This window comes from Haliaeetus leucocephalus, unplaced genomic scaffold (assembly GCF_000737465.1).
Source record: "Haliaeetus leucocephalus isolate CR32 unplaced genomic scaffold, Haliaeetus_leucocephalus-4.0 Scaffold605, whole genome shotgun sequence".
Classification (NCBI taxonomy): domain Eukaryota; kingdom Metazoa; phylum Chordata; class Aves; order Accipitriformes; family Accipitridae; genus Haliaeetus; species Haliaeetus leucocephalus.
This window is the reverse complement of record NW_010973041.1, coordinates 768,164-793,405: the sequence shown is the minus strand read 5'-3', so window position 1 is coordinate 793,405 and position 25,242 is coordinate 768,164. Positions and strand designations below refer to the sequence as shown.

General features: G+C 38.6%; 1 protein-coding gene across 3 annotated transcripts in view; it reads right to left on the bottom strand.

Annotated features, from left to right (window-relative positions):
* Positions 1-305: 305 nt before the first annotated feature.
* Positions 306-25,242, bottom strand: part of TDRD7 (tudor domain containing 7) — a 52,492-nt gene continuing 27,555 nt past the window's right edge. For all 3 annotated transcript variants that reach the window (XM_010578109.1, XM_010578108.1, XM_010578110.1), the window contains exons 7-17: positions 15,832-16,412; positions 11,665-11,851; positions 9,951-10,062; positions 8,878-9,080; positions 8,598-8,732; positions 6,842-6,925; positions 6,545-6,679; positions 6,092-6,202; positions 4,113-4,603; positions 3,624-3,784; positions 306-745 (exon numbers count right to left, since the gene is read on the bottom strand). In XM_010578109.1, coding sequence (XP_010576411.1) covers positions 525-745; positions 3,624-3,784; positions 4,113-4,603; positions 6,092-6,202; positions 6,545-6,679; positions 6,842-6,925; positions 8,598-8,732; positions 8,878-9,080; positions 9,951-10,062; positions 11,665-11,851; positions 15,832-16,412 — 2,421 coding nt within the window. In that variant the 3' untranslated portion in view covers positions 306-524. The remainder of the gene's footprint in view (positions 746-3,623; positions 3,785-4,112; positions 4,604-6,091; positions 6,203-6,544; positions 6,680-6,841; positions 6,926-8,597; positions 8,733-8,877; positions 9,081-9,950; positions 10,063-11,664; positions 11,852-15,831; positions 16,413-25,242) is intronic.

Below are 25,242 nucleotides of genomic sequence, written 5' to 3'. Positions count from 1 at the left end.
AAAGTTAAGCCCCACAAATGCAGTCTCCCAAAAAAGGCACTGTCAACTACTCAACTCTTATGAAGTTAAGGATGGGGGGAAAAAACCCCAATAATGCATGTCTCTGACACTAAATTCAGAAATATTGAGGACTGATTCCATGTTTCCCAAGTAATAAAAATGCTAAAGAAAAAAGAAGGAGTACTCAGTAATGGCTCAGAGTAACAGCTATGAGATAAAAAGCCCTCCAAAATTAGGGAAAGATCACAAGCACAAGTCACACTGTTTTATTGATAAATAACTTTTTTAATATTTTCACCCAAACATTCTAGCATTACAATGGTAAACAAAGTGCAAATTTTCAGAAAGTCAACTGAAGTCAACAGAACCCAAACTTGTTAAACAAACCCTTTTCACAGAACACGGATTTTTCAATTTTATCACCTTCATGTCTTCAAGGCCATGTAGTAGTTATATTTCTCTTCAAAGCCTGTTACTTATTTTATTGCTAAAGAATCTGAGCTGCTACATTTCAGAAGTGGTGATTAATCATCCTTTGAAAATTCCACAAGACTTTGAGACACAAAATCATGAATCCATATATCAGTATCTGGAAGAGATGTGTCCACGAGAAAAGTCACTATTTTTCGATCCCACGAGTTAGTGCTTTCATTAACTGCCTGTATCTGTGCCACCAAGGGTTTCTTCTCTACAAGATTCCGAAACACTATTGATGCCTCTTCTGACCACTGCTGGCTTTTCACTCCTAGGACAAATGTAAAGCAAAACAGAAGGTCATTTATAGACCAGACCAATGTGAATTATTAAGTTTATAAAGAAGTGGGGGGAGTTTAAATACTCGAGAAAACAGATGCTCAAGTGCTACTGAATGCAGCTTAACTCTAGAAAAGAAACACAAGCTCACTCATCTCCCACACAAACAAGCTTAATTATTACAGAGATTAGGACATTTATTTTTTCTTGAAGTCTAATGATATGCAGAAGTTTGCAGAAGTGAAAGGCAAATGCACTGACTCACTGAGTAATTCAAGTATATCAGCTGCCATGCATGATCATGGCATATTAGGAAACATGACAAAAAGGAAGCTAAATATCCTTTCAAAACAATTTCTTGGTCTTCTGCCTGAGAGGTTGCTGAAGTTATTTGTCCTGTTGGCCCCACTTTAGATTAAGTTTTCTTCATCTCAAAGCAGCATCAGCTACTAAAACATCTGCCAAACCTCTAGGTCCCAAACTAGATCTGCGGAGAGCAGAAACAAAGAGAAATGCCACCTAAATGCCTCATAACTGCTGCTATTTTTTTGAGAGCAGCATCCCACAAAGTCAAGTCTGCTCAGGGACATGATGCTAGAACCCAAACAGGTTTTTGAATATGGCTGTAATCCACCAAGAAAGAAGTGGCTCTTGCAGACTTGGAATTCAGTCTCTCCAAACCACTGTTGGTGTGCAGCATCCAGACATAAGGGGCTCAGATATCGTGCATGAATACCCAAACAACAACTTATGGATAAAAGAAGCAGAACAGCAAAGTGACAACACTTTGCTTTCACTATTAGCAGCAGCTTTCTGCTGATAGGGCAGGACAACACAGGAACACAGCTCCTTGCAGGTTACAGAAGGAATGAGAAGTCAACAGTTCATCAACAGTTAAAAAAAGGTAATTAATGCTAGGAAAGCCTGGTGGGGAAGCAAATGGGATTTTACAAGGAAATAGACCAGAGACTGAGAGGTAGCAGACATGAAAAAAGAGAGAAAGAAGTGGAAGAATAGCAAGACAATAGTTACCGGTCTTCTGGATTCAGCTGGCCTGCTTTGACAATATGAAGCAGCTCAGCAGCCAACTTAACTAGCTACTTGGGATTCTGTGAAGCAGGAAAATTGGATGACTTCCAGGCTTGCTCAGCTGGACCCTGTACTACCCCAGTAGACAGACACAGCTAGAAATCAGCTTCATTTCAGCACTGTACTCCTAGGACTCCAGCCTGTTGGTAAGACACCCATTATCACTAGTTAAAAGCAGCCCCCAAGGTCACACTGAGGCTAAGCAGGAAAGTAGATCCACAGAAGGCAACCTAGGATCACAGCACCAACTCTGTGGCCTGTCACTTCAAACAAGTATATTCTGTAACTGAAGTCTAGACCAGTGCTGACCAAACAGCAGCAGAAAGCAGCAACTGAGTAAGAAGAGATGCATGCATCTGAAAGCAATGCAGAAACAAAGAAAAATCTGGAAAAGGAAAGAAAAGACAGCAAGGAGAGATCAAGTTTTACTTTTTTAATTCTACCAGATGTACGCACACTCTCTATCTATGCCCCAGATTCTCAAGGAAATTAATCTTACTTGAATTTGTGGAAATCCCCCACCCCTCTGTGGAGGTTTTTTGTTTGTTTATTTGAGAACACCAATATATTTCAGGCAACTCTGGATTCCAAATATGCACTGGAAATTTACTGGAAAACAGTAAATTACAATAGGCCAAGATAGATAAGAAAAACTTCCCCAGAAACTCAGCATCTAGTTCCTAACTTTTTGTAGATTTGGATAATCAGAACAGAAGTTCTTATGAACAGATATAGCATAACTTTCACACTTTGTAATGGGTTATGTTCAAGGATACCAAAACCATTTAGGTTTGATTTCCCAGTGTCCTTTGCATATTAGGCATCACACACATTAAATATAAAAAATTATTTATGACAATAAAAAATATTTATGACAATGAAAAGCAGCTGCTGGGGAAGTTTAAGCAATCCTCAGGTTTATACATGGTAACAAAAATTGCTGCATTAAAATAAACAAACAAATAATAAAACAGAACCATCACCACCTATGTCAAGAAGAAAAGCAGAGCTACCTTGATGACATAAACATGCATGTATGGCCTGGTTTTGGCTGGGATGCAATTCATTTTCTTTCTAGTAGCTGGTATAGTATTATGTTTTGGATTTAGTATGAGAAGAATGTTGATAACAAACACACTGATGTTTTCAGTTGTTGCTAAGTAGTGTTTATACTAAGTCAAGGAGTTTCCAGCTTCTCGTGTCCAGCCAGCAAGAAGGCTGGAGGGACACAAGAAGCTGGGAGGGGACACAGCCAGGACACCTGACCCAAACTGGCCAAAGGGGTATTCCATACCATGTGACATTGTGCCCAGCATATAAACTGGGGGGAGGGCGTGGATCACTGCTGGGGAACTAACTGGGCATCAGTTAGCGAGTGATAAACAATTGCATTGCGCATCACTTGTTTTGTATATTCTAATTTATTAGTATTATTGTCATTTTACTATTGTTACTATTATAATTATTAATTTCTTCCTTTCTTTCCTATTAAACTGCTCTTATCTCAACCCACGAGTTTTACTTTTTTCTTCCGATTCTCTCCCATATCCCACTGGGTTGGGGCAGGGAGCGAGCAAGTGGCTGCATGGTGCTTAGTTGCTGGCTGAGGTTAAACCATGACAAAGCATTAAGCATGTTTCTGCAAGCAGGTACATGCTTACTTTAGCAAAAAACAATTACATCACTAACCTTTGGCTTCATCCACGTTACATTTCTGCTCATTTGGTATTCCCACCGATGTCAGACTTTAACAAAAAAAGTTGTAAATGCTTACTACTTACCTGCAAGCTGAGCTGTAATAGCTTGGAAAGGTAGTTTTCTAAACGTATCCATGAGTGGCTGTACTTTCTCTATGCTGACAAATTCGTGTTTACCATAGTCCAGCTCATATACCGACAAAAACCCATTTCTAAGAATTCCTTTTATTATGACCCTGTACCACCTAAAAAGGGGAAGAACAAGAACAGACAATTTGAATTCATATTCACACACTGTCAAGGCACCAGAAAAACAATACAAAACCTAAAGGTCTTAACCAACATGTCTCAGGCTTCTCAGATCTGGTATTATCTGAACAGAAGTCAACTGTTCCAACTACAACCTGGAAGCATGAAGAGACTGTAACCTCATTTAGTCCCTTAATCTCTCAGATATCATTGGACATTTGCCACCTTGTTAACAATGCAGACAAAGCAGAGCTAGGCTTGCCTAGCTTAGCAGAGCTAAGCTTGCCTTCAAAGATCTTGTTTTTAATTTAAGTATCTACTTACTGATTTTCAATTTTAGCTGCATACAGCTTGTTTTTTTCAATGTTCACAGGTTTCTCTTCTGCCCTGCTGTAGTACAAGATCATTTCTTCCATTAGGGCTTCCAGATTATGTAGCTCTTTCCAAGGCTGGACAATAAAGTGACCTGGATGACAGGCCAATGAGACATAGACATCCATGAGCTCTCCGGTCTTTGACAAGGGTAAAGGTGGAGGCATGTCAATGGTAGACACTGCACTGCTGGGTTCTCTGGCTGAATCAGAGACACTCTTCTCTAGCCTTCCACTAGTTAACTGTTGAGTTGAAACAGCATCACTTGTCACTTTTGTCGAGCTAGTCCCACTAGGTGAAACACTCAAGAAAACATCTTTCTGATGCTTCCACAAGTCTGCATTTTTGATCTGTCGATTGACGCTATGATCCTTGTCTGGGAAATTCTCTGGAGCAAACAAGTAAACGTGTGCAATTCCCTTTGAATCATCCTGTTTAACCACCTTGGAAAACAAAATACAGTTTAACTTCCAGTTAATATCTATTAAATGCACATCTGATTTTGTACAGAAGACTAAAGCCTTTAACAGAAAAGCAGCAACGGTTCATTGAATTCTATATGCACGTAAGTATTTCCAAGGTTCTCCCAAATATGTTAATGAAGTTGTTGGATCATAAGCAACTCACAGCAACTAAAAAGAGCATTTGCAGCTATTCCACTAATATAAAGCAAATACAAAGCTGGAATTGAGTTTTGTTGTGCCCAACTGGTTCAATCTCAGTACTGTGTGTACAATTCTAGTTTTCAGGAGAACAGTAGCCAGTGTCCATACAGATTCAAATAACTAAGTAATACTATTAAATATCAACACTTAATCCTTCAAAGTTCTCTTCCTGTCATTATGGAAGATGAAGCCCAGTAAATTAAGGATGGGAAAAAATAAAGACGCAAAAAGCTTCCAGGTTTTACCATGTATAATTTTCAAGCAGTGACATAGGAAATATTTCCTATTTAGCATCAGACATGCCAGCATTATTGATCGTAAAGCACTGAAATTTTAATTTGACAAAGTATATAACATTTCTTTACAGATTCTTCTGTTGATTTTCCTAGCCAGAATAAAAACTTCCCACAATTAAAGCATACATCTGTCATCTATTATTTAACCAAGCAAAAATTAGTACCAAACTTAAACTATCTTGGAAGAGAATGTTTAGAAAAGCCAGATGTAACAGACAAGTCCCAGAATACAGGAGCTATGTTTTAACTATACTATAGTCCCCACTGTTAAAGCAAGCCAAAAAGTAAAGGAAAGCTACAAAACACTTTTTCAAAGTGCTGTGACAGTATCTGGAATCAGATTTTTAAGAGTAAATTAGCTTTGTTTAGATTGTAGCTAGTAATAGATTTCCTTTAGCAGGGTGTTTTCAGTTAATTAAACTGGATAGGATACATTGCAAGTGGAAATAATTTTATCTCAAAGATAACAGAAATTCTAAGTATACAATAGCATACACTAAACCACACTGGATTAGAAAAAGTAAACAAAAAATAAAGCTGCTTTCCAAGAACCAGAAGGACAAAAAGCTATGCTCACAAGAGGCCTAAAAATAATTTAAGATTAACTCAACAGTTTTATCTTTTTATGTGGTGAAACATTAACAACTGTGTTTCTTTCTTATCAGTTGGTAAAATAACTCTAGCTGCATATTTGGGCAGGGACAGCAAAATGTGAAAGGCTAATGTGAAAGTTGCTAAATTCTTGAGGGGAAAAGAGAAGGTTCTAAGAGTTTTACACAAGTAAACTTTATGCCAAATGTCCTACAAAAAGGACTTTGCACAGAATTTATGTCCAGGAGCTGGCTACAGACTTTTAAACTTCAATAACAAAAACCAATTTGATGAGTGGTTAAGCTTCTAGAGTTGTTCTTTCAATGCTCTTTCCACACACCTACGGATTTCAAGTCATATAGGCATTTTGACTATTTACCTTCATGCTAAATTCAGGACAATTCATTACAGTGTCTCTCAGCCACAGCACAGCATCTGGAGTCCACATGCCAGTGTTAGGAGGCAGATCTGCTAGGCAGCATTTTATAGCCTAAGAACAGAATTAAGTGTACAAGGTATAATTTAGTAATATGGAAACTAGTCCACAAGCGCCTGTTCACAGAAACTTCATTAATGCTGACAGATTCAACAATGTATGACAAACAGAGAGACAGAGGAACATGCAAAACCAGTACCAGTACACATAGACAGCATCCTGTTGATACATATGTCTACATTATGATTTATTTCAGGCAAAGATGCACAATGAAATACACTCCAATATTGAATGCTACTAAACAAAACAAAATTTCATTACATAAACCTTGAAGTAGCAGCACTACAAACACTGCCAAGAGATCTAGTATAGGTTAGCTTTAATACGTCTTTATACCTGAGGAGGTATTGCAATTACTTCTCTCAGGAATTGTGGTGGGATTTCTCTAAGCTCTGATACTTTTACAGTTGCAACTGTTCCAGTATCCATGAACTGCACATCAAGTGCCCGTCTAGTGTGAATAATTCTTATCTGAAAGAAGAAAGCAGGAGCATCATTCTGAGGTTAAAAACTCAACAGTGACACATACGCTATAACAAGCTTCACGGAAACGAAGGATTCAGATTTAGCTGAACAAAAAGATGAGCCATTTCTATGTGGGAAAACTGTAGCTGTTCTTTGAATACTTCTTACCTCCACACGTGCCCACTTTCCTTTGGAAGGAAACAAGCAGATTTTGCCACAGAAAGGTAGCGATACATTAAAGTCAGATGTCTGCTGCAAATATAAAAACAGAATTTAAAAAGCATGGAGCTATTACTATCTGGCATTCAACTAATCATTTCAAAAGCCACACATGGAATAAACTGTTCTGAGAAGCAAAAACCTCTGTTTCAAATATAAAGTCTCTTTCCAGCCTCAGAAGCAATTCTTACCATGTTGTTTTAAGCTTCCCTGATGGGTAAAGCTGTGTATCTTACAGGGAAACTAGGAGAATATAAAGCGCCAGGGGAAAAAAGCCACATTTGGAAACACAGAATATGAAATCACCAATCATTACTTTAATGTTCTGAAAAGCAAGAGCAGTTCAGAGCTGTGACAGACAACTGAAGAAGCTCCTGCCTCATATTCTAGAACACATCATTTGTTGCGGTATTTAACAAAGCAAATTTACTACTGACTCAAATGAAAGTCTCATGGGGGTGACATTCACCATGATGATCCTAAATAACATAACAAGACAATAGCTACGCTATAAAAAGCATGAAGAAACTCTATTTGAAGATCCATCAACACCTTAATTTAAATTCTCAGGCAAGATAAAACCCCTCAAGATAAGCTGCAAAGTCAGGATTGCTTCTTTTACCCCCATATACAGATGTATATTAAAAATTTCTGAATGTCAAGGTCTCTGATAGCAACAAGAACCTAACATACACTCTGTCCAGAAAATCTGAACTTTTGAAGTACCTGTCTGGCTGCCTGCCTTTGTGTTGCTAAATCTCTCAGGGTTCACAATGCTTTCCTTCAGTGTCTGGCTTGCATGAAACTGAATCTTGATAACTGAGACATGTTCAATATAAAGTATTTCCAGATGGTGTCTGTTCCACAACAGGTCTAAAGCTCAGCTTCTATACCTAAAAACACTTTGATGAAGTAGTTTCACAAGCAGTAGTTCTAACAGGACCTTCAAGGATCTGCATTTCATGGTTTCATTCTCTAAGACTCAGTTGAATGTTTAATAAATCAGATTAAGATCTCTTCTCTTTTGTATATATTCTCTTGAGTCTAGTAAGGGTTGTTGCATGTGTCTGTAAACGGCTAGTGCAATGTCAGACTTCTTTGCCACATGCCTATTATAAAGCAACTTAAGGCTTTTGAAAATGGCTCCTATGCATCAGTTCTAGTTGAAATTAGCCACAACATTTAAAAGCTAAGGGTACAAGGACAAGCTATGCAGCAGATCAGATCAAAGCCATCGAACTTCCAAGGAAGCCAGGCTAAAAAGAACAGACCTTGGTTACACAGCTTTTATTGTCACTTTGCATGGTGTGCTGTGGGCCAGGCTGTTTATACACCTCAACTTCATCACGTAAGTAAAACTTCCAGAAAAAAACCACTATGGCAGTTATCTCTACACACTTTATACCAATCTGATGCAGTTTCCATAGGAAGCTTCCCATTATAAGCCATATTGTTACTGTTCTAACTATTCAAGGAAAGTTAAAAGTAGTTACTGAAGCCTTAGAGACAGCCTGTGAACAAGAAAGCATCAAAAGACACTCTTCATGCTGAAGGATGCATCCCAAAAAACTAGGAAGATAATCTATAGCCTTTTTGAATAGTCTGTGGCTACCTCAGAAACTTGAACTTACGTGCAAGGAAAATGATTGGTACACTCTGAAGAAAGGCTACATGACTTCATCACTTCTCTCACCATAGAACCTACCTTGTAATGGAAGTAGTCTTCTAGTTTCTGCAAGATTTCGGAAAGTCTAGACAAGCCTTTAGATGGCACTTGGCAATACAGGCTTCCATCAGAGAAAACACTGGTTACTCTGACATTTGTATATAGTGCATCTACCTGCAACGGGAAGATTTTGACAAGAAAGGGGGAAAAAAACCACACACACAAATTTAGAATATTTCTGAGTACTGTTTTTTGTCCATCCAAGACCTTAGCAGTCAGTGATTTTTAATGAATTAAGAATGAAACAGCAAAATGGTACCTGTAGGTGCAGTGCAAGGGACTTGTCATACAAAGCCTTCAGACAAGTAGCATTAATGTTGATATCGTCTTCTCCAGAAGTGTCATAGAGAATAAGAAGAGGAATATCACTCTTTTCCAGTATTTCCACAGCAAATATCTTGGAGCATGTCTGCGATTCCACAGTCTTTACTAGGACAGGATCATCACAGAAGACTTCCAGTCCTGTAAGACACACCATACTTTTTATGTATCACTGTATTCAAAGGGAAAAATAATAACCAGGTCTGTGTTCACAACAGGAATCTTTCCAAGAATCAGGATGTAGTAGGAAAGTTGTAGTGCACCCTTACTTGCGTTCTGCTTAATTTCCACCTTTTTAATACAGAAAGCCATCTTCTGGGTGGGGGGGCGGGGGAGAAAAGAAAAAGTTCCTCTTCAGAAAGAGTCAAGACAAATGTGTAGAGAAAAAAGGAATGCATCCAAGTATTAAAAAAAACCAAACAAAAGTTCATTCGCGGCAATTTTATATATTTAAAATAAGCTATTTTTAAAAAGTTAGAAATGCCTACCAGTTTTCAGAAGGTAAGTAATTTCCAGCAGAGCCTAGGAAGTCTGCAAATATGCAAGTACTGAAAGGCGAAGGATCACTTTAAAATAACTAAACAGGATCACATTTAGGAATATTGCCCAACCTGGCCCCAACAGATGTGCATAATTTGTGGAAAAAGGAGTTGTGCTAGTACATTGCTTCACACAACAGCAAACACTTCCTTAGATTTCTTTAGGCTCACATATATTAAAGGAACAAAGACATCCAAGCTAAGTGCAGAAACAACTAAGCTCCATTACAGAGACACTGGATATCAAGGTCTTCTAATATCAAGGTTTCTTTATAAACGCTCCTTCACATCCTTCCTTCCTCCCTTTTCTTTCTTTCCATGCCTACCTGTGTCTGCTTAGACTAGCTGACTTGGACAAAATCTAACATACATAGAGTTATTACAAACAAGCATCAAAACCCCCAGACTGAGACGCTTCAATCCATAAATAGTGCAACAGTAAGCTGTATAGTCAACACTGGCTTTCTCTTACCTGCCAGTTTACATTTTGCAGCTTGAAATGGAAGCGAATGGAACTGTTTCTGTAGTTTGTAAACACTGTTGCTTTCAACAAACTCACTGAAGCCATGATCAACATAGCATACCTGATAATGGAAAACAGAATAAAAGCATAAGATCATGAATATAATTGTATGTACATTTTCTCGAGTCTAGGGAAAATGTATTCAGATAGCATGTGCTCTGTGCAGCTACAGACAAATCACTTTTCACTAATTTAGTAGTATGTAATGCCATTAATCTCACGTTTATTTCACTGCTTGAATATTCAGAGTTTTCAGGGGAAGTCTTCTTCTCAAGATCTCTGTAAAACCATCCTCTCCAACTGTTCCACAGAATCTCAACTCTTAATAGGAACAGTGCTGGAAGGACTCAAGCATATATTACCTCAAACCACATGAAGAAAGGTAATAAACTGGCAATTTTTATTTGTAATGTTTTGAAAGTGTTGAAACGTCAAATACCACTTAAGTGCCATTCTATGTTTTGCCTTTTGTTTTTACTGCATTAAGAGAATAATTTTGATTTATGCTTACAGTAACATTGATACAAATACCACAATCAATGCAGGAAACCAGTAGGAAAACTACTGATTGGCAGCAAGTAATTGGAGGTAAAGTGAGCAAAAGAAAGCTTTGACAAGACTTTTTACAACTTTTTTCTAAACTCTATCATGCAAAAATGTCTGCATACCAAACATTGAAAAGGGAGTCTGAACTCTGTCAGAGGATAATCAGCAAATGCTGCAATAAAGCAGTAGCCTTCTTTTGCCTGATAGCTCTAGCTAGACAGATGTTAGAGGCAAACTTGCTACCGATGGCCTTGCCACTTCTCTAAACCAAACAATCTTTCACAAAATTGAGTTCTGACACCCCCCTCCAAGTTCCAGCTGAAGGGTATCACACTTACTTTGAGAAAAAACTCAATTTTAATACATGTGATATCTAAAGGTTTATGAAATGGATCTACTTCAGAAGTATGTTAAACAGACCTGGGTAAAAAGTCACCTAACGGTGGGGGGGGGTGGGGTGTGGAGGGGAAGGTATCATTAATGTTTGACTAGGCAAGAAATAATTGAGAGGTTTGAATCTTTTTTCACAGTTCTATCATATGTTCTGGTTTTATTGCCAGATGGCACAAAGAGTCTGCTTGGCCCAGGAGAAGTTTAACAGAGAAGTTAAATAATCTCAGATGTACGCTACATATAACTCCCCAAATATCACATCTGCCTGGAAGGGAACACAATTACATCCTTCTCATTGTCTTGCTATTTAGTGCATGTAATTTGTACTTCAGTACAAGACTTCAAACACGATCTATCAGCAAGCGAATTTTGTTCTTCCCTTTCTCTTCCTCTGTCCCACTCCAAATAGTGCTACTACACCCATTCCTCCTAAGACTATCAAAGGTACATTTTCAGTACAAAAGTGCTATAGGGCCCAACCCCATATAAAACCCCAAACAAACCCCCAAAACTCAAACTAGTTATGGAAAAAAACCCTGAAAAACCATTAAATTTTGGCAATCATGTAACTTCAAAAAAGTCTTAATTTCTCATATAACTGAAAATAGAAGTACTTCAGGGCAATAGAGAATGCTAGTGCAGCATATTTAGGCATTGACTATGTATCTAAAAACCAAGAGTGTTTCAAGTCTTCCTCCAAGTGCCACAAGAAGTAATTGCTTGCCTTTATTCTGTTGTCGTCTAGAGAAATTATCCGAGCACGCAACCAGGCGTCTTCTTCAGCATGTACTGCAACAAGTTGCCCAACACTCAGAGACTGAGCTAGTGACGCTGTACTATTCTGACTATAGTATGCTTTCATATCATCTTCCATTTGTTCCTGGGCAGAAGAATAATCTTTGCCCACATACCTACAGTATTTTACAAAACAAAAACAAAAAAACACCACAACAGTTAGGATGCAACTTTAAAAAAGCAGAATAAAAACCTAAGAATGCCTATATGCATATATGAATATGAGTAAATTATAGATACATACATTTTATAAGCACACCAGTATCCAAACTCTTTTCCCATTAACAGGGCTATAGAAAAGTAACTGACATAAAATTTAGTACTTTTGTCGACAGCTAAATGCGGTCCAGCAGTGTATAATCTAACACACTCAACTAGATTTTTAGTAAGAGCTCTTACTTGATTATTACAATCATGTAGAGCAACTTGACCACAACAGCAGAGTAGTATCTGGGACCAAGTATAAAAGAGAACTAATATGTCATCTCTGAAGTTACTCTGTCATTAACAAACACCAGCTTAATCTGGTTTTCACTAAGGTTGATCAAAACCAAGGCATCTAAAATAAGTTTACAAATCAGCTGTCAAACCATGTGCTGTTTACTCTCAGCCTCCAGAATAATCCTGATATTAGGCTGCTGACCTAATGGTTCATATTGAAGCAGTTTGTGTTGCACAGATCTTCTTTAATAAAGTATATAAACTTATGAAAACTCCAAATGGGAAGTTCTGAATGCTGCAGAAACAAGTCAGATTAGAGCAGACAAAAGGAAAACATTCCCAAATTTGTATTAGTAGCTACTGTTTTTTTAACTTGTTCATAGAGTGATTAATACTGCTCATTTCTACCACACAGTTTAGATTATCATCCTATGAAAATCTAGGTTTATACTGAAGGTCTGCGATATGGCCAGGATTACTGCAGATACTGTATTATGACATACTATTCTAACTTTGTTATAAAGATTAAGTTAAATCTGATCACATTCGAGGGAACCCTCATTTTCCTAAAGACAGCCTGCTACCTCACCGTCCAATTATATATTGTTTTTCAGAATGACAGCCCTTTTGTTTTAATGTAAGCACTCATCTACTTCATAATGGACAAGGAGCAGGGTGACAGTCACATACAAGCTACTTAAAAGTTTATTTCTTAACATTTGTTTAATAAAGACACTTAACAGACAGTAGGAGTATCTTAACAGAAAGTAGAAGAATCTTTTAGAATTTCCCGCCTCACTATTTTCTGGTAATAGGTGAGCATCATAGTGAAGAAGTTTTTGGCTGCTTAAAGGCAATTGAAAAATTATTTTCAGACTCTAGAAAAGAATCTTGGACAAAAACCTCAAAGAAGTGTGTTAGAGACTAGTCTATGTGCAGGTGCCACTGCAAGTGTGCATTCAGCAACGTTCTTAGTCTCAACTGGAACCAATTGACAGGTCAAGTAAAGCTTGCTGCTTCATTGTGAAAGGAACAGAGGGGTATGCTTCCATAGTGAAACAAGCTATAAAATTTTGTCTATTCAAAAAGATAAAAGAAGAGGGGAAAAAAATTATCCAAGCTGTAGCACGGAAACTCAAGGTAGTTGAGAATAAGACATTAATTATTTCTTGTAAGAATTGAAATATACCACCTAGCATATCATCTCTGCCTTCAATTGCACTGTTGTAAATGTGGAGTGAGTATCTTGGAGTGTTTCTATCACCTCACTTTCATTCTGACTGCATAAGAACTCTTACAGAATTGTACCACGTCTCAAAATTGAAATAGCACAAACCTTCCAGCTTTGTCTTAATTAGTACTGCAGTTGAAAGGTCTCAGCCAAACAATGTTTAGCCACACACAAAGAAAGTAAAGAGATACTGGTCCATTCCCAAGGCAAAAAGAGGAATCTTGATTCTATTGATCCTCCAAAAATCAACATCAACCAATAGCTGCTACAGGGTTCTTGTGTAGATCAGAAGAAAGTGACTGCTAGTACATGCATGGGAAAGGTGAGTCCATGCATTGTTTCCTTCCTATACACCTACATGAACATTTTCTTGTCATGGCAAAAAACTATTCCCATCAGGGCTAGTTTCATCTTGAAGATAAATGACCTAGCCCATGAAGTACATACATAACCTTAAATAGTCATTTCTGTATCCAGGGCCAAGAAACCACTCATCACCACCATGTACCTACACAGAGCTGACAAATTCAGAAACTTTAATATTGTCCAAGAACCAATGTCCAAAATTTGGGAACTGCGGCTTTACAGAAATTTTAACATAATCACCCTCAGCTCATCAGTGTCATATGGTGTTTTAATCCATGGAACTTGAAGAATTCCCCCAAATAATTAGTGGAAACATCCTTAAAGTAACAGGTTAGAAAACTAAGATTTGTTATTCCACATATACAGCAAGTTATCAATGCGGCCAGAATTAAAAGGGATACAGTGAGAAGGAAAAAGTTTTGCAGAGTTAAGTCCCACCTGCATAGCAAGCTGGAAGTAAGAGACAGATAATTTGTTCCTGCTCTTCCCAATACAAAACATGCAATATGCATTGTGTCTAACTGTTTCAGTATCTCTACATACAGATTATTATGTGTCTTAAATTGGCTGTCTCTCCTGGCACTATTCATCTTCATCATCTTTCATGTCTTAGACTAAATTCAAACAGAGCTCTTGCAGGAACAATCTAAAACATAAAGCCTCTCTTTTCCTTGATGTATTCTTCCTTCTGTGATTTCTTTTTTTAAGCTGAGGCTCACTCACAAATTCCAGCTGTGTCTTCTTTGCTAAAATTATTGACTCATCCAGCCAGAAATAGTACAAATGTTAATGATGGATGAAGAATCTTGCCTTACATTAAGCTTTGTGGTAAGACCAGCATACAAAATAAATGTATAAGCAATACACAAAAAAGCTTATCTGAGAAAAAGTACAATATAGGAATGGTGCTAGCAGCTAAAACAAAGATGGCAACATTCTCAAATAAGAATTCCTCTCATAACCCCCAAGTATGGGGATTTTCACTAGAGATTATCAGCCATTAAGATTCCATGACTTCAGGGAACTAAAACAGTGAGCTGACACATAAAGAAAGCTCAAGGTTGAGTATTCCAATACATTACTGATAGCTAGAGAGAAAAAGGATATCTAAATTTCAGCCTTAAGGCTAGTGCATTGCATATTGCCAACCAGCAATGAGGAACAGGATATTAGTTTCATAGTAAAAGGATCTGTAAGTAAAGTGCACACATACTCATTTTGATCCTGATCAGGACCTCTGGGAATGACTGAAACTATCTAATCAAAACTGAAACTGCAGAAACTAGGGGGGAAAAAACCCAGAGCTGTCAATATAGTATGCTACCACACAGTTGTTCAATTCATCCTTTGAAGTGACATGAAATTTTTTTAAGATTAGGCTGGATTTGAAATAATTTTCAAAATGAAATATCCTCTAAAAAAGTGTTTGGGTTTTTCTGTTTGTTTGGTTGGGTTTTTTAAGTTTTAAAGAACTGCTAGGATTTGCATGTTTTATCCCAACAATGACATATAGAAAGCTTATCATGGTATTTCCTGAAACAGTACAACAACATATACGTAAGATGGCCACTACAATCCACGTCTTACACTGTCCTCTAAGGCTGGGCTGACTAGCAACGAAACCAAGAAGCACTAGTAGTTTATTGTTGAATGGAAGCTCATCTGTCTCCCAAAGTGAAAACTGCAGTGTAATCTGAACACACTCAATCACACCTAGTAGTAAGTCAGTTACAGAAGTAAAAGATATTTTAATAAGTATCGCAGCAATATCTGAATACTACTATGTGTTATTGTAGGGTTATTTTTAGAAGTCTTCTAACTGCAAGTCAAATCTGCTGTCTCAGACAAGCTAATGATACAACTGATCAGCTCAGCACTAAGTTTCAGAAAACTTCCATTTAAGCACACAAAAGATTCTTGAGTTTTATTATCAAAATAAGTAAATAACAAATTCCTGCAACCTCCTGTTCACCTGTTCTCTTATGGCAGACCTGCAAAATATGAATATGTGGATTTATAAATAAAGCAAAAAAGACAGATTCTGAAGTACAAACTTGCCTAATTAGGACCTCATTAGTGTTTTTCAGTTCTAACACCATGACGGACACAGATCCTTCTGATGGAATGATTAGAGGAGGAACAGTTATGTTCTCTGGATACTGGTCCTTGGATTCTTCACATTGTTGTTCAGCTGTGGCCTTCACACCATCATGCCTCTGGACTTTCTCAGTGACATTCAGATTTTCATCAATGCGTCTTTGGGGTTTAGCATAGAGGATGGCCTTTCTCGGGACTTCAGATACATAGTCTACTACGCATACATCTGAGAGCAACTCTAGATTATTTAGAATGTCTTCTGGAAATTTTACTTGGTAAGCGTCTTGGTACAATTTGGGAAGCGCATTAGCCCAAAGACCACTGGAGTACTTCAGCAAGATGTTGACAACTTTCTGCTTGAAATCACTACTAAGCGATCCAGGTCTGGTGTCTATATTTGGTTTTAACAAAGGGTCTGCTTTTGAAGAAGTAACATTCTCAGATGCCTTTTCTTGCTCTGTATCACTTTTTGCTATCGGTGGTATTTTCTTAGCAGGATAAAGAAGCCCATCCATCTGATCACCCCTGTGTACTTTCTCCACCTTGGAAAACAAAAAGTAGAGTCAATAATCAATTGCATCTCTAAAGTCTAAATAATTTTGCCAATTACATTTTTATAACATGCATTTTATACAGACTTTGAAGTGGACATCCACAGGGAACTAAGCTTGAGGCAGTTACTACAGGGTAGTATTTCTTGTAATGCTTTCTCCTCCATTTTGAAGGATACCAAACACGTATGACTACATCAGTACAGGACAAATACCTAATCTATGAAATTCAACTCCAACTTGCCTCCAAAGAAGTACAGTCTCTCTTTTCTTCTAGAAGGACCAGAAGATGATGACACACTCCAGAAACTTAGGTCTTTTGCACATTAACCCCCCTGATCTTCCACACAGGTACTCATATCACAAACAAAAGTTTCTGTCTCTCCCTTTCTGAGGGAAAGGGGATTTGATTGTATACTTCAGAAACAAGAGGACACCTGTCAGGCAGTGTTGTAAAGGCTATCTGCTGTCATGCTCAGTGAATTTTTTTTTTTCTTTAAAAAAGTTCTGAAATTAAGGAAGAAATTTCTGGAGAACAAATTTCATAATAAATTTGATTAGGCCATTTTAAACCATGCCCACTGTCTCCCTCCAGACCCATTTTGCCAGTCCATATGTCTCTACTATGTTGCTAAGTTCAGTAATAAGCATCTCGCATGGTCTGAAGTCACAACCTTGAAAGCACCATTTGAGAACTGTAGAAATAAACTCACAATAAAATTCCACTTCCTAAAGTGATGCAGTTTCAACCTAGGTCAACCTAACTGTAGCTTAGCTTAGCAGTAATATCTATGTAGAATCGACATAACGAAAGCTCTCAGTGTTTTCACATTGGTCCCAAAGCAAGAACAACTCCTGCAATAAGAAAAGTTATTAAGGTTTACGTAGCTCCACCTTGATGTTCCTTCCTCAGAGGAAACAACTCATCAGTTTCCTGGGTCCACATCACACCAAAGTCCTTTTCAGAGGCAGATCAATGAACAAAACATTGAGTAGTTGAATTACTTGCTACTACTCAGGGGTGGCATTTACCTTTATGATATTGATGTCCATACCCATCAGAACTTTATAACCTTGCTAGAGTCATTCTTTGCTGTTCTGTCTTAGCAACATATAACAGAAGCATAACAAAGAAGGCTTTAAGTATTATTTTACATAACAAGAGTAATACATGTCACTCATTATCAAAATAACATTAACAAGACAAGAACATTTAGTTACAATACATTGAAAAAACTGAAAAAAAAAAGGTCATTACTGTGTCAAGAGACATGTATTTTCTCCTATGTGCACCTCTTCACACTCAGCCCAAATTGCCACATGGTGATCTGAGTCGAGAGAGTGAGCAACACCACCTAAGGGTTACTACACAAGTGCATTTCCATACATTTGCTGTGCATCACATTGTCTAGCCTGGTGCAAAAGCAAGGTATCAAACGGTTCTTGGGAATAGGTCTTGGTCAACTTCCATGAACACTAGCACATGTGCTATCTAAAATTGACACAAAAGAAATAGTTTTCATAGATATAAAAAAATATTAACCACTTTAGAGAATTCTCATGCATTCACGGTGGCATGTCTGAATCCTTCTCTGTCAGTGAAAACCAAAGTAGTAATATTTATGCAAGAAGAAGACATGAGAAGGCAAACAACCCTCAGCTCCCTGAATTCATGCGAATGAGTCCACAAGCTTTAAGACTCGAGTCTTTCCAAGTAGGCTCACTAAACCAAGGAGACATCCCCTCTTAATTGGGAGAGAGGAGAGGTAGTGTCCTACAGACATCCATTTACTAAAGAATACGTATCTACTATAGGATAAAATATAAACAAATCCTATAAAGGACTTCAATGTACCAGTGGTACATTCACCAAGTTCTTAACCATCTCTGCTAGTCAGCTTGATGTAAGAGATGACAAAACATGTCTGGCCACGCAACCTAGAAGGACCAAAGATGTCTTCAATGATTCATGACAGGAAGAAACTACATTTGTACCCTCTGGTATCAGGAATCTTACTGTGCCTCCTGAACCACAGGTGAAGAAAGGAGCTTGGTTAAAAATAAAACCAAAAACTTATCAAAGCCTTGCAAAGGCTTTGATATACAGTTAAGAGACCAAAGTATATCAAGTAACCCACAGAAAAAATCAGGGCATACCACCTTGTCAGGTAATGACATCCTAGATACAGAGGAATTGATAAGGATGTCCCAAGTGTCCATGCACAAGATTGAGGAATTTGTTTAAATGACCAGCCAAGGAAACTTTTAGCTCCAGAAAATACTTGGCATTATCAGGACAGCAACCTGTTTGAGAAGGCTGTGTTGGAACATAAGGCAGTTCATCCTGAAAGCAGCTGGATGCAGAGATCTACCTTTATGCACCCTTTCTCTTAGCTAGCTCTTTTTAACTAGTGCTGCAACAGAGAGAAATAAATTTTAGCTGACAGGACTATTAAACCTTACACACTAAAGACTGGCAGCAGACTAAAGAGAGAAGATCCTTAGAGACCTTTAAGCCTCTTAACTCTAATAATAGCTCTGAGGTTTTCTAGGCATTGAAGCTGTGTTTTGAAGAGACTGTAGATGCTGACTGAGCAAACGATTTAGAGTCAGAAAAACGCTATTTCAGTAAGTTGTTCCATTTACTTCAGTATAAATAAGCTCAGGTGGACATCATCAGGCTACTATTTCTTGCGTAGAAGTTAATGTTCAAGATGCAACAGATTCCTCCAGACAGTGCTATGGCCAAGACACGTTCAAGGATGCACAATACGACAGAAACTTTTAATTATAAGCAAACAGCTTCACTTGTGAGCAGCACTTCAAAACAGCCACACCTTCTTTAGTACAAATATCTCAACTTGGTTTCCAGCTGAGTTTATAGATTTGCCTGCAAGGTACTTCCCATTAGTATGGCTGGCAGGCCTGCTTTGCAAGCACAGCATGCCTGCTGTCACCTCTCCCTTAGAGAGCACAAAGTAGAGTCAACAGCTGTCAGAATGTATTATCAGAGCAACAGAGACTGAAGTCATTCTACACAGAAGAAAAACATGTTTGTCCTGGGCCTGAGTAACAGACGGAGCTCTTAAAAATTACAATCTGGAGCCCAAAATAATAAAGCTTCAAATTAAAAAATATTCCCAATATTGACACTGCAACTGAGTAATTCAAGTGGAATGCAAAAGAAGAGCAAGTCCACTCCTTTTGACACACACATATAGCTGGGATGAAGGCAGACATGCTCCTGTATGTGTTGCTAGGACAAAAGCTTTGTATATGTGTGCTTGACAACATACAAGTAAACCGCTACACTAATATATATAATCAAAAGAAAGCATCCACTTTGCGATGCCAGAATGACCAAAAGAACACCAAGTCTTGTTTAATTATATGTACAGTGATGATCAAAGAGCAGACACACTGGCAAACTCCTAAAGTATCAATACCTTCCAGGAAGGAAGCGAAGAAAATACCTCCTTGAAATGAGAGTTTCTAGTCAGGTAAAGTGTCCTTCACTTTTGAAGTTACATTCACAACTAGCATATGCAGCTATTTTCTGCCATTCTTCTGCAAGGTAGGAAAAGGAAACATGCTGTGGAAGTTGGCATTTAATGTCAATGACAGTCTCATCATATGTGGCAAACAGGAAAAGTCTTGCTCCATGATTCTTGGTATCAAACAGGTCCTCAAAGACAGCTCTAGAACACACTCATCAGAACTATCACTCTCATTCAGTGAAAATAATTCATCAGAAGTGTGATGCATGAATTCTTTCAGATCTGATTTAAATATGCAACACAGAAGCTAACTACCATGGCATACGTACCACAGACTGCAAACAGACACATTTTGCTGACAGGCACCTTAGAGAAATGCTTCAGTGTGAAGGCAGCTCTCATCTACCTGACTTTCCTCAATAGTACATGAAGTTCAACTCCCAGCAAGCTGGAGCTCAAAGCAGTGAGGAAGGCATTCCTGGCCTTGATCAGCAAGCAGTACCTTGCATCCACACATTTGGCTAACAGCATCTTTCTCTGTCAGAGGAGGCTGCTACAACTTGAAGTCCTACTATTTTTGCCAATTATTCTACAGTACAGCTTTCCCCAGGCAATGGTGAGATGCTGCTTCAACATTAATGCTCCACTCCTCCCTGCTCTTCCAAGTAGCTGCCTCTGAAAGCAACAGTTTAAGCTATCAAACTGTTGAATATGCATGCAAAGTAACCAATTCTGGGGTAAAAAAACAGACTTGTTTTTGAAAGGCTGAATATCCCCACTGCACAGGGTGGCATCAGACACAGTAAAGAGCTTTTCCTTACGAGGTTGTGGAAGCTCCTTACATCATCTGGTTATAGCTTATCCTTGGGATCCATTCCAGCTTTCACAGCTTCTAGTCCAATATGCAATCAATTGCTTTGCATAGGAAGCTACAATACCTAACTTCTTACCCTAAATGCCAAAAGGAAACACTAAAAGGCTTGTCTTCAGCCAAACCTCATGTCAACTGGGAAGCTGGAACAGGACAGGAACAGAACTGGAACTTGTTGCCCAGAAAGGCTGTAGAGTGTCCGTTGTTAAAATATGACTGGATACAGCCCTGGGCAAACTGCTCATGGTGACCCTGCTTGAGCAGGGGGATTGCATTAGATAATCTCAAGACGTCCCTTCCAACCTCAGTGATTCCATGATGCTGTGAAATGTTTATGCAATGTTAGAAGACCTGGCTCAGTTCTTCTGAATTTCAGTTATCAGGATGTTAAGAACTACCTTCAGAAAGTACAGGCCTTTTACAATACTAGGGAAGGCAAAACCGTTTTTAAACATTTCTGATTTAATAGCCTTTTCAGTCACTAATCCTGACAGGTATGTCAGTTTCAGTAAGAGGGTCCTGAAAAAGATCAGTTATGATATTCAGACTGGCAATGACAACAATAAATTTTGGTGGATTCTTCACAGCAAATACAGAAGATACTTTCAGCTCTTCAACTGAAGTGAAAATTTTCAGATGCTACAATGACTCTGAAACCTTTCTATTTCTGGTAGTCATTACTTCTGTACTTAACTGAAATGTTAAAACACAAGTCATACCGGGCATATTTTTGTATTTTCTTTTGTTGTTAGACTAAAGTATCCTTTTTGCCAAGATATCCCTTGTTCAGTTTCAGCTAGTGCTCAGGGCTGGGGTGGTTAAGCTCTGCAAAGTTCAGGAGTGTCTAGGTTGCCCCCTTCTGCCCATTCTCCTTACTCTCCTACTTTATTACCTTGCACATCACAGTGAAGATAATTATTCTCCACAGTATCTCATGCTTTTGAGTCTCTGACTTCTGAAAACACAGTTACAAGTGATGCAATAAGCTAGGTGAGCCAATCTAACAACCCATACTGCTGAGGGCTGCCCTTATTCCTCACATCCTTATGCCAGCACTAAGGATTGGCAGACACCTTTGTCAGCAGTTCTTTTTGGCTGCACTAATTTTCACCTCATAATGCAGTGAAGTCTTCCTTAGCGGTCAGAGAAGTGCAAGATTTAACACACAAGGAGTTGCAACAGTATGTGAAGCAGGAACAAGGAAAGATGATGTCAAATGGAGTCTGACTTAATGGCTCATCACATCTAACCACTCATCCGTAAGACTGAGCTTCAGAAACATTGAGTAACAGCCTGTTCTAGCACCGTGTTTGGACAGCAAAGTTATTCTGGATCTTGTGTCCTCAACTGGCTCATTTCTACACGTACTGTGACACCAGCTTCTCAGTGAGGCTGACACCAACTGTATTTTGCCCTGTGCTGTACCATATACAACACATCTAGTTAAATCTTAGGCAGAACACATCTTCTGTTCATTGAACTCCATTCTAAATCGCTAGTAGCTCTGTGCCTAGTACTAAGATACCCACTAAAGCAAACTGTCAGACCAAACATTGATTTCTTCAATGAGCATGACAAAAGAAAGCTAACTATCATAATGGTAGAGTTCATCTGCAGGAGATAGTTCATAGGGTTTGTGTAAAACTGTGCAAGCCTTCATTCATACATACTACCAGCCATGATAGCCCATCCATCACCTCCTCCATGTGCAAAGTACATTCCAGCTAATAAGAACACACTAACTACTACATATAATTAGAGCTGCATTTTTTATTCTCTCAAGTCCATTTCTCTGTTTGGAATGATGACTTTTGCTTCACACAGCTTAATCGTGGTACAGAAATTCCTTCCTTGAGAGTAAAAACCTGACAGAACCAAAGTTGCTTAAGGAATACAGCTGGTTACTATGGCAATCCTTCTCTTCTCTGAGTGGACCTGTTTAATTCACTCTAAACACTACAGTAAAGACTCAGCTCCCAGATGTAGCAGTATGTACTACCCAGTTGGTTAAGAGAGGGGATACCACCCAGGAACAGAGGTTCAGAAAACAACAGCCATAATCCTGTTTCTGTCAGTCTGTTTACCAGCTGATCCTGCTACCTTCCTAAGCCTTTAGTTTCACTTTCTGCAAGCAGTCACAACTTTTATACAACATAAAAGATGAAGAATATTCTGAGAACTAGATACTGTTAAAAAAAAACCCCAAACCCCAAATATCCCACCTGTCAACGAGGCAACATACGCAAGTCCCATTCTTGTCTAAAAATACCTTCTACCTTCCTGTTTGTAATGACAAATTCAACTTGTAATAACTACTTAAAAAAACCAAACCAAAACCCAATCACAAACACCCAAACCCCACGAAAAAACCCCATACCAATTTTCCCCTTCTTTTTTTCTCTGATTTTTTTCCAATTACATAACTTCAGGAAGACAGACAGCCTTTGGGATCTGCCCAGCATCATCCCAGACATCCAAGAGATGAAACAAAGAACACTAAGCTTTCTTTTACTCTATAAAACCGCCTCCTCACAACAGCGAGGCAAATGTTCTCCAGTCCAAGGAGCATTTTCACACAGTATCAGCCAATACAATACCAAAGTGCTTAAGCGCACTAAAGAATATGCTTAGGTATTACATATTTGCTAGCCATATGCTTATTAAAAAGCAGTAAGACAACTGACTGAGGAATGGTAGCTTACTGGAGATTAAACCGGCCTCTGATGACAACAGATTAATGGTTAAACTGATAGGTAGTCAGAGCCAGTAGGATGTTTTATGAAGAACACCACCTTTGTTCTAGAACTGTTGAAAATCAAGTATATCTTTTCCAGCACAACTGGAATTTCCAAATTCAGAATGGTAGTGTTATTCTTCTATCAGCTCCTTAAGAAACCAGACAGAAAGACTAAGGCAGCCATTACTACAAGAAAATTCTAGAAACAAGTCTAGAAGCATGCATCCCTTCTTTCTGCCTATTAAAAGGTGGCTGCCTGCTATTCGCTGTTCTTTTCTAACTGCAAGAATGAATTTGGGAAGACAAGTGGAGAAAAAGGTAGAAGACAGCTTCACCTGACAAACACAGGGGACTGACATACTTTGTCATCTTCTTGCGCTCATGTATAAGCATGAAAAAAGGCCACTAATACAAAGAAGCCAGCACCAAGACTAGCTGGAAAGGATCAGCTGTGGAATAATTACATACAGGTAGGTTCAATCAGCATGTTAGAAGAGCTGTGCTGGGTCAGAACAAAGATGCTTCTAGCCTGACATCCTCTTTGACAATAGCAGGTGCCTATGAAAAAGCATAGGGGATAGGACAAACATAGTGATACCTCTTCCTCCCATTCTGGATACTCTATAGTTCAGGCACTATCAGTCAGTGACAGTTTCTTTGGAATGAAGTAGTTCATGATGACTAAGACCACAGATCATCTGTTCATCAGTGAATGTATTCAGTTGCTTTTGAATTCAAGATGATGATCATTCCCCATTTACCCTCTCCAGGTCTCTTATTACTTTACAGCCCATACCTCCATCTTTCCCCACCTAAATCATCCAACTTAACCGTTGCTCGTACAAAATCCATTACTTATCTTTACCTGTTACCCTTCTGAATCACCCTTTTGCTCTGCTTGATCTCTCAGTGAGATTTTGTTTCTGTATTTTTTGGGTGGAGATGGGAGGAGCACATCTGATTTTGACATGTGCTTACACATTTCCCCAGTGGTACAGTGTTTGCTATTTTATTCTATATTCATGAGAATAGAGACCGGACCCCCTTTTCAAGGAAGTTTGCTGCCTCCCTGGGGCCTGATTTAGAGATGTCACCAGGCGACTGAATAGCTTAGTACAACTTTTGGACTATTATCCACTCCTGCGCTTTCATGTGGGTACTAATGATGTTGCAACAAAAAGTCTAAGGTCAATCAAAAGAGATTTCAGGGCTGTGGGAAGAATGCTAAAAAATTCAGGAGCACAGGTAGTATTTTCCTCAGTCCTACCACTAACAGGGACGAAACAGATGAGCCCAAGATATAAACACCTGACTCTAGGACTAGTGCCTCCAATAAAATTTTGGGTTTATAACCATGGAAGAACCTTTGAGGCACAAGATATGACAGGGCCTGATGGGATCCATCTGTCCCAATGGGGGAAATGCATCTTTGGTCATAAGCTGGTGGGACTGATTGAGAGGGCTTTAAAATAGAAACACTGGGGGAAGGGGATGCCAACAGGAAAGCTTGAAGGTATGCAAAGGGTTGGCATGGCATTGCCTGAGGGTAGCAATGCTAGTGGGAACATTTACACTGCTCCTGGGAGCAAAGAGGGCTCAGGAGCACATCTGAAATGCTTGTAAGCCAATGGACGCAGTATGAAAAACAAACAGGATGAACTTGAAGCATTGGTCAGTTCCCAGAGCTATGATGTCATTGATATTAGCGAGACTTGG